Here is a 12564-nt window from a genome sequence, read left to right on the forward strand (position 1 = left end):
CAAAAAAGGCCTGTGGTTTATAATAACAAGTTAGTAAAAATAAACAGTGTCTGCACAAGGGTGGCCTTCTGCATGCTTTCATTTGAAAAACGATTTTTAAAAACTGTCCATACGTACAGAAATAATAATCCAAAAAGCCATTTACTTTAAAAGATACAATCCATGATTTATTACAGAAAAGAGGGATATCCAAATAAATTCAGTTACTATATATGCATACATTTCAGTGTTTAAACATGTAAACAGGATTTAAGTAAACAATGCAATTGATAGTTTATGTCATGACTGATATCTTAATATTCAGTTAAATGTATGTGCTGAAGCCACTGTGCTCCCACATTAAGGTTGCCTACAATCCTATTAGTTAGCATGACATACAACTGAAAACTACCCCCCCCCCCCCCCCCAGACAGCTATACTCTCTGATATGCACAAGGTCATTATCAATAGTAGTGTCAATCCTATGCACTATTGCCAGAAAGCACAAAAACTTGATCCCACTACTGTGCTGCCTTAGTATTAGTACGATGATGGTACTAATGAAGATCAAATCAAGAAATAATGAGAAAAATGGATCAGCTTAGACACCCAAAGTCCTTTAATCATTCATTCCTCACAAAAAGTCTTTTGAGTTAGGTTAAAGATCTCAGCTCTTATTGGTAAAATATCTTTTTAACAGAAGTTTATGGATCAAATTCCAGGAGGGATGAGGTTAATCTGCTGAGGTAATACAGCCTCATGACAGGCAATATAAAAAAAACATTTTTGCTCTAAAAAGTTCAAGAAGTTACTCGCAGAAAAATCAAACCTTATTGTAATCTCTTAAAGCATTCTTTAATAATCATTTTTCAGGTTTTCTAAAGAATGTCTTGAAGTTGTTTTTTTTAAATGATTGAATCACACCGGCTTTTTATATTTATGTCCACTTTTTAAGTCAAATTTAAGTTGGTCAGAGCACTGTTTTTGCCGAATAGGACAGTTTCAATTTTCTCTGAATTCATTCAAAAGGTAAATAATTACATACATAAACCATTTTAAATGTGAGGGACAGAAAAGACTTTTAGAAAACTGAAAAAGCAAAAACGTCTGACTATTTTTAAAGGCTTTTCTCCATAAAAACATATTAATAACGTGGTGTGCCGACAAGTTTTCCATATTACTCAACTTACAGGGTTTTGATATATAACAAAACAGGGCTGGACTTTGCAACATAAAATGGCTGATATTTGTTAATCTTAACATGTCAGGTAAAAGCTGGATGTGCATTGCCACGTTTGGACTTGTGAACAAACGTACCAAACGAATGCTTTCTTGTGAAGCTTTAAAGAAAGTATTTCAACAGTATAAAGTATACTGCTTGATCAATCAACCCACCATAAGCCCACTTTCAAATCTAAACATTACAGGAAAAAATTAGCCATGTGTGATATGTTTTGAGATGATGTTAACAACTTTACAAAAGTTATTTTAGTCAAAAGCAGGTGTTAGGACATGCATACTCTACAGTACAAATGTACCAATACATTAACAGCTGCATCTGTTCAAAATGAAAAAGCACTCCAGGATAACAGCATGCATAGGTTTTCATTGTTCACATAACAAGGGATGAAATTGCCTGCCCCTGTTGAAACAGATGATGAGTCGATAAACTGAAAACGAGCACAAAGAGGCGTTTGACAACCTGCAGCTTACAGCGTGCAGCATGTGTTTACAGCAGGAGTTTCTGATCTCTAATATGGTAACTGCATTGATTCAAAAAACTACATAACGTGTCAACCATGCTTTTTTTTGTGTGGGTGTAACTATAAGTCATGCAAAAGCACAACAGTGCAAAAGTGTCTATCTAAAATAAGCAGGATCATTTTTAGCCTCTTAGAAAATATGATAAAAAGTTGATTATTTTTAAACCTTCCAAGGACACCTGAGAAATGTGGGTGTTACTTTGACATTTACATGTAACACAAGTAGAAAAAAAATCAGTTTAAAGCAGAAAACACACATCCAAATACGGTAAACATTGTGCATTCATTGTAATGTCATTTTTCAACATTTTGTTTACATTTATCTATATTTCAATCAAACGTTGTTTTGTTGTGTTTTTAGGGCAGCAGCTATAAACCAAACACAAAAGCCTCTCATTGGTGTTGATTGTTTCCAGTGTTAAAGACCCACTCTGATGAAAATTGTGTTTTTGGTGTTTTCAATCTCATGTGGCGTTTTTCTGTAAATGGAGAACATGTATAATAAAAATTGATCTTAAAATTGCATTACTGAGTATTCCTTTACTCAAATTGTTGGAAATCAGGAGCAGATGGAAAAATGCCATTGGAAAAAAGCTTGCAAGTGTGACGTACAAGTTACTATGGCAAGCCATCAGCTCCCTGTTCCGCTTCATTCTGATGCATCCTCTCGCAGACAAATAGATCCATGAACGTCTTCGTTTTCCTCATCTAAGTTGGAATTTGGCTCAAAACTGTACATGTGGATAGCTCCAATATTGCTTGCCATTTTTTTGTTAGATTGGGGTTAGAAGGGGCTGTAAGCTCCTGGGAGAGAGTGTAAACAGATGGATAATGGGAAGGGGGTAGGCTTGCCAGTGGTACCGCCCACAACTCAGAGGTTAATTTCTAAAGAACTACTGCTGCTCTGCAAAAACAATGTCCTAGAAAACAACAGTTTTTTTTTAAGTTAAAAACAACATAATGATAATTAAAAGACTACTGAGAACATTTTGAAAATAGATCAGAAGATGATCAGAGTGGGACTTAAAAACTATCCTGACTTGGATTTAGTCTCAAACATGAATGTCAGTCATAACTCCAGCTTCCCTAATTTCACTTTGCACATTCATTAGGACTGACTTTTAACAAAGACGTTCACAGTTAAATATGAATCCAACAAAACCTGACGATAACACTTTCCATCGGAGCGGGCAGAGGGGGCTGTTCTTGATTGAGTGTTTGATAAAAAACTAAAACAGAAGCATACATTTTTGTATAGTGAGGGACAGTGGATGGAGGTATTTGCACATTTGAAACATCCAAGCCACAAGAGTTTCCAATATGTCCCCTGTTTCAACCACACTTTGGAGCTTCCAGCAGCAAATATAAAACAGAGAAGCAGAAAGAAAGAGCGGATCTGTGACTGTTGCTGGATGAGTGTTCACATGGTTCATGGCAAGAGTCGTATTACTGAAACCACAGACTTTCGTAGAGATCGTGGTGTGACCCACATCCAAAAGAAACCCTTACAAAAGAGTTCGGGGAGTTTGCAGCAGATCAGATGTAAGTAAGACCAGAGAAAAACATTTCTTGCATTGAAATCACGTGCTGCACAACACAGGGCAGATTTGATGTTGGTGACACAACTGTGGTGTGCAATCACATTGTTAGACTGTAGGCACAATCATATTTCACTAAAGCTTACATTTCCTCAAGACGGTCGAACCCAGCAGAAGCAGAGATAACACACAGCTCACACTGAGTACACACACGCACCCCCCCACACACACACACGTAAACTCGGCATCAAGACTTTGTCTTTTAAAAGGTACAAAACAGCATTACCATGCAAACTCTTATTCAAAAGCACTGGATGGATGTCAACATCCTCCATGGTTGATGAGGTGGAAGTAGTTTTTTTTTTCTGTGCTAATGAAACACCTGCAGACATCAATCAGCATGCTTCGACAGCAATATATAGTAACTCTATAAGAATAGGGTCAGTTTTATTGTTACCAGAAACAAAAACAAAAAAAAAAGTCTAGTGCCACAGTTTCTGTGACAACAGCTCTGCTGATGCTGTCAGGCAGGAAATGTGTCCATGCTGTGGGCTGAAACGCTGCAGAATTAAAACAAAGTGCTAGCTGCCACACAAAGTGCAAGGGTGGGGTGGGGGATAAAAGTGAGCGGTGATCTGCAGCCCTTGATCTGCATAGTAAACATTACAAATTGCAAATATTTTCCAGCTGAAGCTATGACACAGCACAAAGCTGAGAGCATCTTGGTGGACGCAGCCAGGTGAGATACCGGGGAGGGTGGAGCAGAAACTAGGACGTGGGACAGATGGCCGGGGAGAACTCTGAGTCAGAGCTCGGACTGAAGCCAGACCAGTGGGGGAGAGGATCTCAAGAGGTTGTCTTTGGTGCAGAGAATCGACAAGCTAGACTCTCAAAGCTGAGAAACACAAAATAAGCAATAATGCGAGCTGATCCATAAGCGGCTGGTAGAGGACACATGAGGACAAAGCTAAGGCCACTCGTGGTGATATTGCCTCCCGTTCTTCTTCCTCTCCTTTTGGAGATGTTCAAGTTCTGCTTCATACATCATCTCCTGCATCAGGTACTTCTCCCTTCTCATGCGATCACAGAGATCCTTGGGCATGTCAGGAATGAGGTATGCAATAAATGACTTGATTCCAAACACCAGGTGCTGAAAGAGGAAAACAGGAGAGCTTTTATCTCTTAAAAAAACATGAAAATCTCATTTTTAAGTTCTAGCTTTTGGTAAAAGTTGTATTTAAGAATTATACAAAATTCCCCAAGAGTTTAAGAGTTATAATTGAAAAAAAGTCAAAGGCTAAAAATATTACAGCAGATTGAAACCGCTACATTGTGAGCAGATTATGTTTTAGTTGCATGTGGTGACAAACCTCAAAGACGATGATGAATGCCAACCTGGCAGCCAGGACGTGCCAGAACTGCAGGGTAAACTTGTAGGGTACCGAGCTCCAGGGGGGTGCTCTGTAATCTCTGTACCTGCAGTATCTGGACATACTGCTGTTATTCACCTCCCACATATCAAACACAGACAGGCTGCTGTTCACATAGCCTTGCAGGCACCTGGAAGGACCAGAAAAACCTGTCACACAGTAGCACAAGCTATCCTTACAGATAAGCTAAAATCCCAGGCGTTTTACACACTCGTTCTCGTGGTGCTGGCCCTTGTCCATGCAGGGGCCGTATTTGAAGGCATAAACAAAGCGGGGGATGTAGTCAGAGGTGATAGCAATGACAAAGGCGTTGGTAATGACAGCCAGAACACCAATCCCCTCCAAAATGCCATGCCAGATACCTGTAATACAAAAAAAAAACACACCATGTCAATTAAACATTAGTTCCTATAAAAACCGAGAACAATGAGCATGAAAGTCATCAGTTTAAACCTGACAGGGCTTCAGGATGAAACACGAGTTCTCTGTGGGATATTAAACCTATTATGTGTGAAAAATTCATCAACAGCAGCCACATACGGTGGCCCTGAAGTGCAAACCATTCAACAAATCACTCGATACAAAAACATTTTTAAGATCACAGCAACAATTTAAAAAGCGTATTACATTTTAGAAAACAAAACAAAATTTCAGAAACCAAAACATAAAAAAGAAAAAAGAAAAAAAAGAAAAAAAGATTTCAGAAAACAAAATTAATTTCCAGGAAAAAAAAGAAATTTTACAAAATGAAAACATTTCAGAAAAAAAATTTATTTCCAGAAAACAAAATGAAACAAAAAAAATGAAAACATTTCAGAAAAACAAAATGAAATATTAAAAAATGAAAAACATTTCAGAAAAAAAATGAAATATTAAAAAATGAAAAACATTTCAGAACACAGAATGAATTTCCAGAAAACAAAACGAAATCTTCAAAAATGAAAAACATTTCCAAACCGGAAGAGGCAGGTACTATGGGACGACGCTGATTGGATGATGATGTTTGTCAATCATTTGAACTGAAAAGTATTTTAAATGAAGCGACGACGGATTTTATCGTCCAACAATGTACCATGATAATTCCCGTATTTCCCATTTACATATTAAATCAAAAATGCAGCAAACAGATAATGAAGGTTTAAAATATTTTTTGAATATTTCGTCTGAAGCAGAACGGTCACCCGGAAGTAGTTTGTGTGGATGACGTCCGTTCTGCAGGTAAACAAAGAAAGGGACGGTAAAACGTTAACATAAACTTTAATCTTTGAATATTTAGCGGATGTGATGACAGAACGCACCCAGAAATATCAACACCAACCAGGTTTACAAATGTTTCAAAATGTCGTGAGAGGATTCTGTCTAAAGCAGCAGCTGCGAAGAAACGGGTGTTAAAGACGGCGCACATCAGGAAATGCAGTCCCGCCATCCACTGATAAGGTATGGAAGCACATTTGTTTGATCTAATAAATGTAGCGTTAAACGTGATTTCTAGGTGGGTGTTTACAGACAGATCCAAGATCCTTCAGTCATACGTTAATGACAGGTTACCTCATCAGCTGGAGAGGGGGGGGGGGGGGGGGGTCACGTGGGCAGGATTCTCAGACAGGTGTACCAGCAGCATAAATCAGCAAAGCTGTCAGGTAAACTGCAGCAGTTTGTGTCTCAGAATAACATTTATGAATGCTTCTCATTCACACTATTAAGATCTGTGACTTTAGAGTGTGTCAGTGCACAGAAACATGACAGTAAATGACTTGATGTGCACATCATCAGACATGTACAGGTGTGTAACTAAAGGTGGCAAAGTCTGTAGTGTAAAATAAATCTTTAAAAAAAAACGTTTTAGTCTTTCAGGCAGAGGAGGAATACCAAATTGTTTTAGACTGTATTTTTTATAAGACTGAAATAATGTATTTTATTCTGAGTTTGGTGTTTTGACCCCTCCCTAATGAATTTCTGGTTTAACCCATTTTCTCCTCATTTTGATGAACTCAACTTTTTCCTGAATGAAAGATGAACGGCAGCTGATGTTTTTCTGTCAGGGATTTTTAATTTATTAATTTATTTCTGTCAGGGATTTCAATGGAGCTGGAGTCCAGTGCAGAGGAAGCTGCAAGCATGTACGAGCAGGAACTGGGGTCCCTTACCTGTGCATCTTCCTCTGGATGTGATGCTGAGCAGCAATGTGGACAAAACTTCCCTGACATGACTCTTTTTGATATAGTTGTTAAGCACAAACAGACTTTTCCCAGATGCATTTTTTCCTCTAATGTTACTGACAGGTACGCTGAGTAAATGCTGATTGTAAGCGCAACATTTGATTGACTGCATGAAGAAGCCCATAAAGGAAAATCCACAACCGTTTCTTTGTTTCTGTTACTGAATAACGTATTCATGTTAAGTTTTCAATAAATATACTGCATTGCTATGAAACAAATTTGTTTATTTTCATATCCATTATTACAATCCTCACATCAGCATTCAGTTTTTTCATTGACAAAAAAACATTTCTAAACAACAGCTTTAAAAATCAAACATCATCTTTGTTAATAAAGCTTTAAAACCTAAAATGGTAAACATGGAAAAACTCCTAAATGAAGCAAGCCTAATATGAACATTTTAAACTGGAGTTTTGCTTAAAGGAACATTAAGTTGTTTGGAGTTGTACAAGTGTTTGATGCGATTCCTCATAGATGTGATTTCCAGATCATCAGCCGGACACTAAAGCCAGGAATTGTGCTTTGTTTTTCACTCCCCACTGCATCATTTACAACTAATCAGGCTTATGCAGCAGGTTAAAGACGTTTTTTTAAAGGACCTGCAATTTAAAAAAAAAAATAGATATTAAGGTTAAATAATATTTATTGATTACATTTCACATAAATCATGGTGACTTGCCTGTACACTGCACAATGATATGAATGACTTTAGTCTTCTTGTATTCCTAGAGCTGCCATCTGTTCTTCTGCAGCACAAATCTTTCTGGAACTTCGCTTTGAGAAACTTCACCTGCAGAAATATCACATGTTAATTCAATTAAGTATTTTATAAACTTTAAAGTTCATTTTTAAGTTTCAGTATATGTGTATATGCATGGTTCTAAAATATACAATGCACTTAAATATTATTTCCCATAAGAACTTGTTTACTGATTTCAGTCTTAAAGTCGATTTTTAGCAACACTGATGCCATATAATTACTGTAATTACTGTATAAATCACAGAATCAGGCTGGCTCGGAGCTTTTTCTCTCATGTTGTCACCGAAAACGGGAACGGCTATCATGTGAAGACGGTTCGTCTCCATCGGGTTCTTTTTGCGCATGCGCAAGATAAAAAGAAATTATCTTTTCAAAGCAGCACTTTAACATCCTAAAATTAACATCCTTAGAGACATGTGACTGACAAAAGAAAAGATCACAGAATTGATTCTTACCTAGAGATGATTGACAGCGTGAACGTCGCAGCCGTAGACATTAGCGCACAGCGTTCAAAGTAAAAGTGCTCACAAACTACTTCCGGGTGACCGTGTGTCAGGCGAAATGTTAAAAAAATAATTTTAAAGTTCATTAACAGTTTGCTGCATTTTTTATTTGATATATAAATGGGAAATACGTGGATTATTATAGTACATTGTTGTTTGGACGATAAAATCCGTCATCGCTTCATTTAAAATACTTTTCAGTTCAAATGATTGACAAAAATCATCATCCAATCAGCGTTGTCCCATAGTACCTGCCTTTTCCGGTTTGGAAATGTTTTTCATTTTTGAAGATTTCGTTTTGTTTTCTGGAAATTCATTCTGTGTTCTGAAATGTTTTTCATTTTTTAATATTTCATTTTTTTTCTGAAATGTTTTTCATTTTTTAATATTTCATTTTTTTTCTGGAATTTTTTTTTCTGAAATGTTTTTCATTTTTTAATATTTCATTTTTTTTCTGGATTTTTTTTTTCTCTGAAATGTTTTCATTTTTTAATATTTCCTTTTTTTTCCTGGAAATTAATTTTGTTTTCTGAAATGTTTTTTTTTTGTCATTTTTGTTTTTCAAGTTTTGGTTTCTGAAATTTTGTTTTGTTTTCTAAAATGTAATGCTGCTTTTTAAATTTTTTTTTTTTTTTTAATTGTTGTGATCTTAAAAATGTTTTTGTATCGAGTGATTTGTTGAATGCTTTGCACTTCAGGGCCACCGTAGCCACAAGGTCAAAATGCATTGAAGAAAAAGAAGAAAACTGTTCTTGTAGCCTTTTGTTGTCACACTGATGATTTTCTTTGTGTTTTGTTGTTGATTAAAAATTTTCCAGCAGGCTTAACTACAAGAATGCAATTCTCATTAAACCGAGTCTGATGGCTCATTTTTTGTAATGTCATTGTTGCATTTAATTTTTATTTTAATTGACAAATTATTTGTCAGCATTCTATTTTTGTGTGATCGGCTTTTGTCTTTCCCGCTGAAGAACCTTTCAGGATGCACTCTTGGTTTAATTGTGCGATACATAAAGAACTGCATTTATTAGGGTGTTTGTTATCATATAGGATGTGGGCTGATGAGACATGAGGTGCAGCATATGGTGGCACAGAAGGAGACAGAGAGGCGTATTCATCTCCACATCATGCATATCTTAAGTCACCACATCATGTTATTATTGAAAAAAAAGGTTCTTTCTATAAATTTTGGCCTTTGGAAATTTTAAAATCAATGACTTAAAAAAACACTTCTTTAGTTTGTAAACTGTATTGATAGAAAAGAAAAATTATGTGTAAATAATACTTTTAATTTAGCGAAAAAGAAGATGGTACTGATGATTCCAACTTGAAAAGATAAAAACTAAACAAATGATTTTTTTCTGAATGTTTTTACATCAAATTGTTATCATAGGTGCAATGATTAATCGACTTAATTTATTAATTGATTTATAGTCCTATGATCCAACCAGATCAATTTGTGAGGCAAGTTGTTAATTAAATCTACCTATTATTACTAAATAGCGTCAAAACGAAATAAATCGATTATATCGATATTGGAAAATACCATTTGGATTGAGGCACGGTGGGTTTATTTCACTATGATGTAAAAACGACTTAGTCTCATTACTGTGGACAACAGACATTTTGTCAGCAAAAATGATCAACCATTATTCCAGTGTGGAAACACTTTGAATTTTGTTAAGACACATGACCATACAGTGTGGTAGAAAGTTCTAATAATGTTCCCTTTGGATTATTTTGATGTGGAAAAACAACAGTGAACTGAACTTAGCAAACTTTTTGCCTAAAGATATCCTGGATCCATTTGAGATCAGTGAATCGGATCGAATTTGATTGTTAAAAATGAACCAAAATCGACTATGAATCAATTCGGCAATTACAAATTATGATATGAATCGAATCGTTAAAATGAATCTTTACACCATTAATATTTATAAATACTATATAAGGCTGTGGAAACCAGTGGACATCTCACAGGAGGAAACAACTATGGTTCACAAAAGCAACTAAAGGAGCGGAATCAAGGATGCAGAAAGTGAGGAATGGGATAGAATATCTCTTCTAAAAAAGAACAGACATGATAATGATGGAAAAACCTATATCCGTAGCTCTGGCCGGCATTGGTCTCCTCCACTGAGTGACAAATTTGTAGGCATCTAGTCGGATTTCAATGATGTTGTTGAGCAGAGCAAGGAGGGGAGCCAGGGGGAATGCAGCGACAAAAATGGTGGTGAAACCGAACTGGAGAACTGCAGAAGAAAAAAAATAAAACATTGTGAGTCACAGTTTTTGTTTAATGTATTAGTCAAACACAGCAGAGAAATGCGAAGAATTACCCATTTCAAGGTATTCATCCACCAATCCATGAGCATTCATCGGCTGCAGATTCCAGTCTTTGTCCCACTGTGGAAGCTGGGTCTCTACATTCTGCCCACCACCACCCCCTTTCTTGATCTTTCGACGGGACCACCAGTTCTGCAACAGACTAAGAACGCAAGAATTCAACAGTCAAGTAAATAAATTCTCTTAGACAGGGCAACAAGTTCATTTTGAGCTTTTCCATGTAGCAACACACACATTTTGGATGTTTTTCTGCACCAAAAAATATTTTAATTGAAATAAGCTCAAAAAAAGTGTTCTTAGCGATGAATTTAGAGAAAAACATGCACTTCATTATGATAATGTGCAACTTACGGATAACCAAGCTCCATGAAGTTGTTCCAGATCTGTTTGAAGAACATGATCACTCCCATTTGCAGGCACAGATCAATCAAGCAACCACTTGGATGACACTGAGAGAGAAAAAACACATTTGAAAAACAAACAACTGGAGAATGAGTGTTTCCTGTCTGATAATGTAAAGTTATGAGAGAACAAAGGAGCATGCTCAACTATTATCTTCTGTTTTCAAATGATTAAAATGCCTATTTTCCAAATTTAGGAGGATAAATGATATGCACAGACAAAAAGAAGATTACCAGGGAGACAAATCGCTCGGTTACATAAACACACCCAAATATAGAGTGTAGTAATCAGCATTGGTGATGCTGATATGATTACAGACTTATTCTGATGCCTAATTGCACTCACCTCCTCCAGCCTCCATCGATTAAAGAGTTTACTGTATTTTCCAGGCCTGCCAGCAAACCTGGGCAAATAAACAGGTGCTGATTCAGTTATCAAAACACAGGGAAACTCATCGAGAAAACTTAGAAGAAATGAGAATATCAGCTATGTCAGTGTTTTGATAACGATGATAATCATATCCAAATGGTACTGTAAAGAAGTAGAGGGAAATTTGCATACGTGGTGTCCTCTTTGCACATGCCCCTCATGTATTTTTGTGTAAACAAACACAAGGTTAAGAGAAGTTGGCTTACCTTCCAAGGAAAAAGGCAATATAAAAGGTGGAGCTGTTCAAATTCACAAACTGAAACAAGAACATTTTCAGAGCAAAGCTGTTCTCCCATTCAGACTCTGTGCGTGGGTGCTCTGACAAAGAAGAACAAAGTTAATACTCTGCACTTATCCAAGAAGTGAAGAGATCTTAAAAAGTGTAGCACTTACCTAAATTAGTCAGCAGATAGGCCACTTTTTCATATACCTACCAAAATAAAAGAGATTCTAAATGTCAAATTGAAAAAGTTAAAGAAAAGACAGCAGCACTAACAGTTTATGAACATTTTTTGACAGGAAATGCAAATGTGCCAGATGATGACTGTGCAGACACCCACCACATTGAGAGACATGATGATCATAAAGTTGAGACAGACGCCAGTGCCTGATGTGGCAAATTGTAAATTCTTCTTAACAAAATGCCATCTGAAGGAAGCAAACTTCTCCATTGCAATAAGCCGGAAAACGACCACAGCAAACACGGCGGTTAAAACCAGGGAAATCTGGTAAAGGCAAGAGAGAATCTTCTAGTTCAAAGCATATAAAAACTTTAATATTAAATAGGTAACTTTATGGAAAAACCTAATATCAACAAATACAGATTGAAAGTGCTTTAATTAAGAGTACCTGAATGTACAATTTCTATAAAAAATATACTTCTTCCCAGTAGGGGGCGCTGTTATACTACTGCAAACACAAAGCTGTCCAAAAGGTGTGAACTAACACTGAGCTGGAATCTCAAAAGGACTGCTTACACAAAGATCAAAGGAATTACCATGAAGAATATTCCAGATACAGACACCATGAGGCGGCTCAGTTTGTCCGAGAAGGGCTGGAAGGGTTCCGGTTTGCCAGAAATGGGGTTAACCCTCTCCTTCCTGGAGTACTTGGCCTCAAACTGAGGCCTCAGTTCCTCCTGATGAACAAATAAAGCCACTTTAGTAAGTAATCAAATTTGCCGTTTGTTTTGAAC

At 36.6% G+C, this 12564-nt stretch overlaps 1 protein-coding gene across 2 annotated transcripts in view; it reads right to left on the reverse strand.

Annotated features, from left to right (window-relative positions):
• Positions 1-140: 140 nt before the first annotated feature.
• ano3 (anoctamin 3) overlaps positions 141-12564 on the reverse strand; it is a 35233-nt gene continuing 22809 nt past the window's right edge. For both annotated transcript variants that reach the window (XM_023955736.1, XM_023955735.1), the window contains exons 15-25: positions 12367-12507; positions 11930-12094; positions 11763-11799; positions 11576-11687; positions 11286-11343; positions 10890-10987; positions 10532-10680; positions 10292-10444; positions 4922-5072; positions 4651-4840; positions 141-4430 (exon numbers count right to left, since the gene is read on the reverse strand). In XM_023955736.1, coding sequence (XP_023811504.1) covers positions 4248-4430; positions 4651-4840; positions 4922-5072; positions 10292-10444; positions 10532-10680; positions 10890-10987; positions 11286-11343; positions 11576-11687; positions 11763-11799; positions 11930-12094; positions 12367-12507 — 1437 coding nt within the window. In that variant the 3' untranslated portion in view covers positions 141-4247. The remainder of the gene's footprint in view (positions 4431-4650; positions 4841-4921; positions 5073-10291; positions 10445-10531; positions 10681-10889; positions 10988-11285; positions 11344-11575; positions 11688-11762; positions 11800-11929; positions 12095-12366; positions 12508-12564) is intronic.

Source organism: Oryzias latipes, chromosome 6, assembly GCF_002234675.1.
Source record: "Oryzias latipes chromosome 6, ASM223467v1".
Classification (NCBI taxonomy): domain Eukaryota; kingdom Metazoa; phylum Chordata; class Actinopteri; order Beloniformes; family Adrianichthyidae; genus Oryzias; species Oryzias latipes.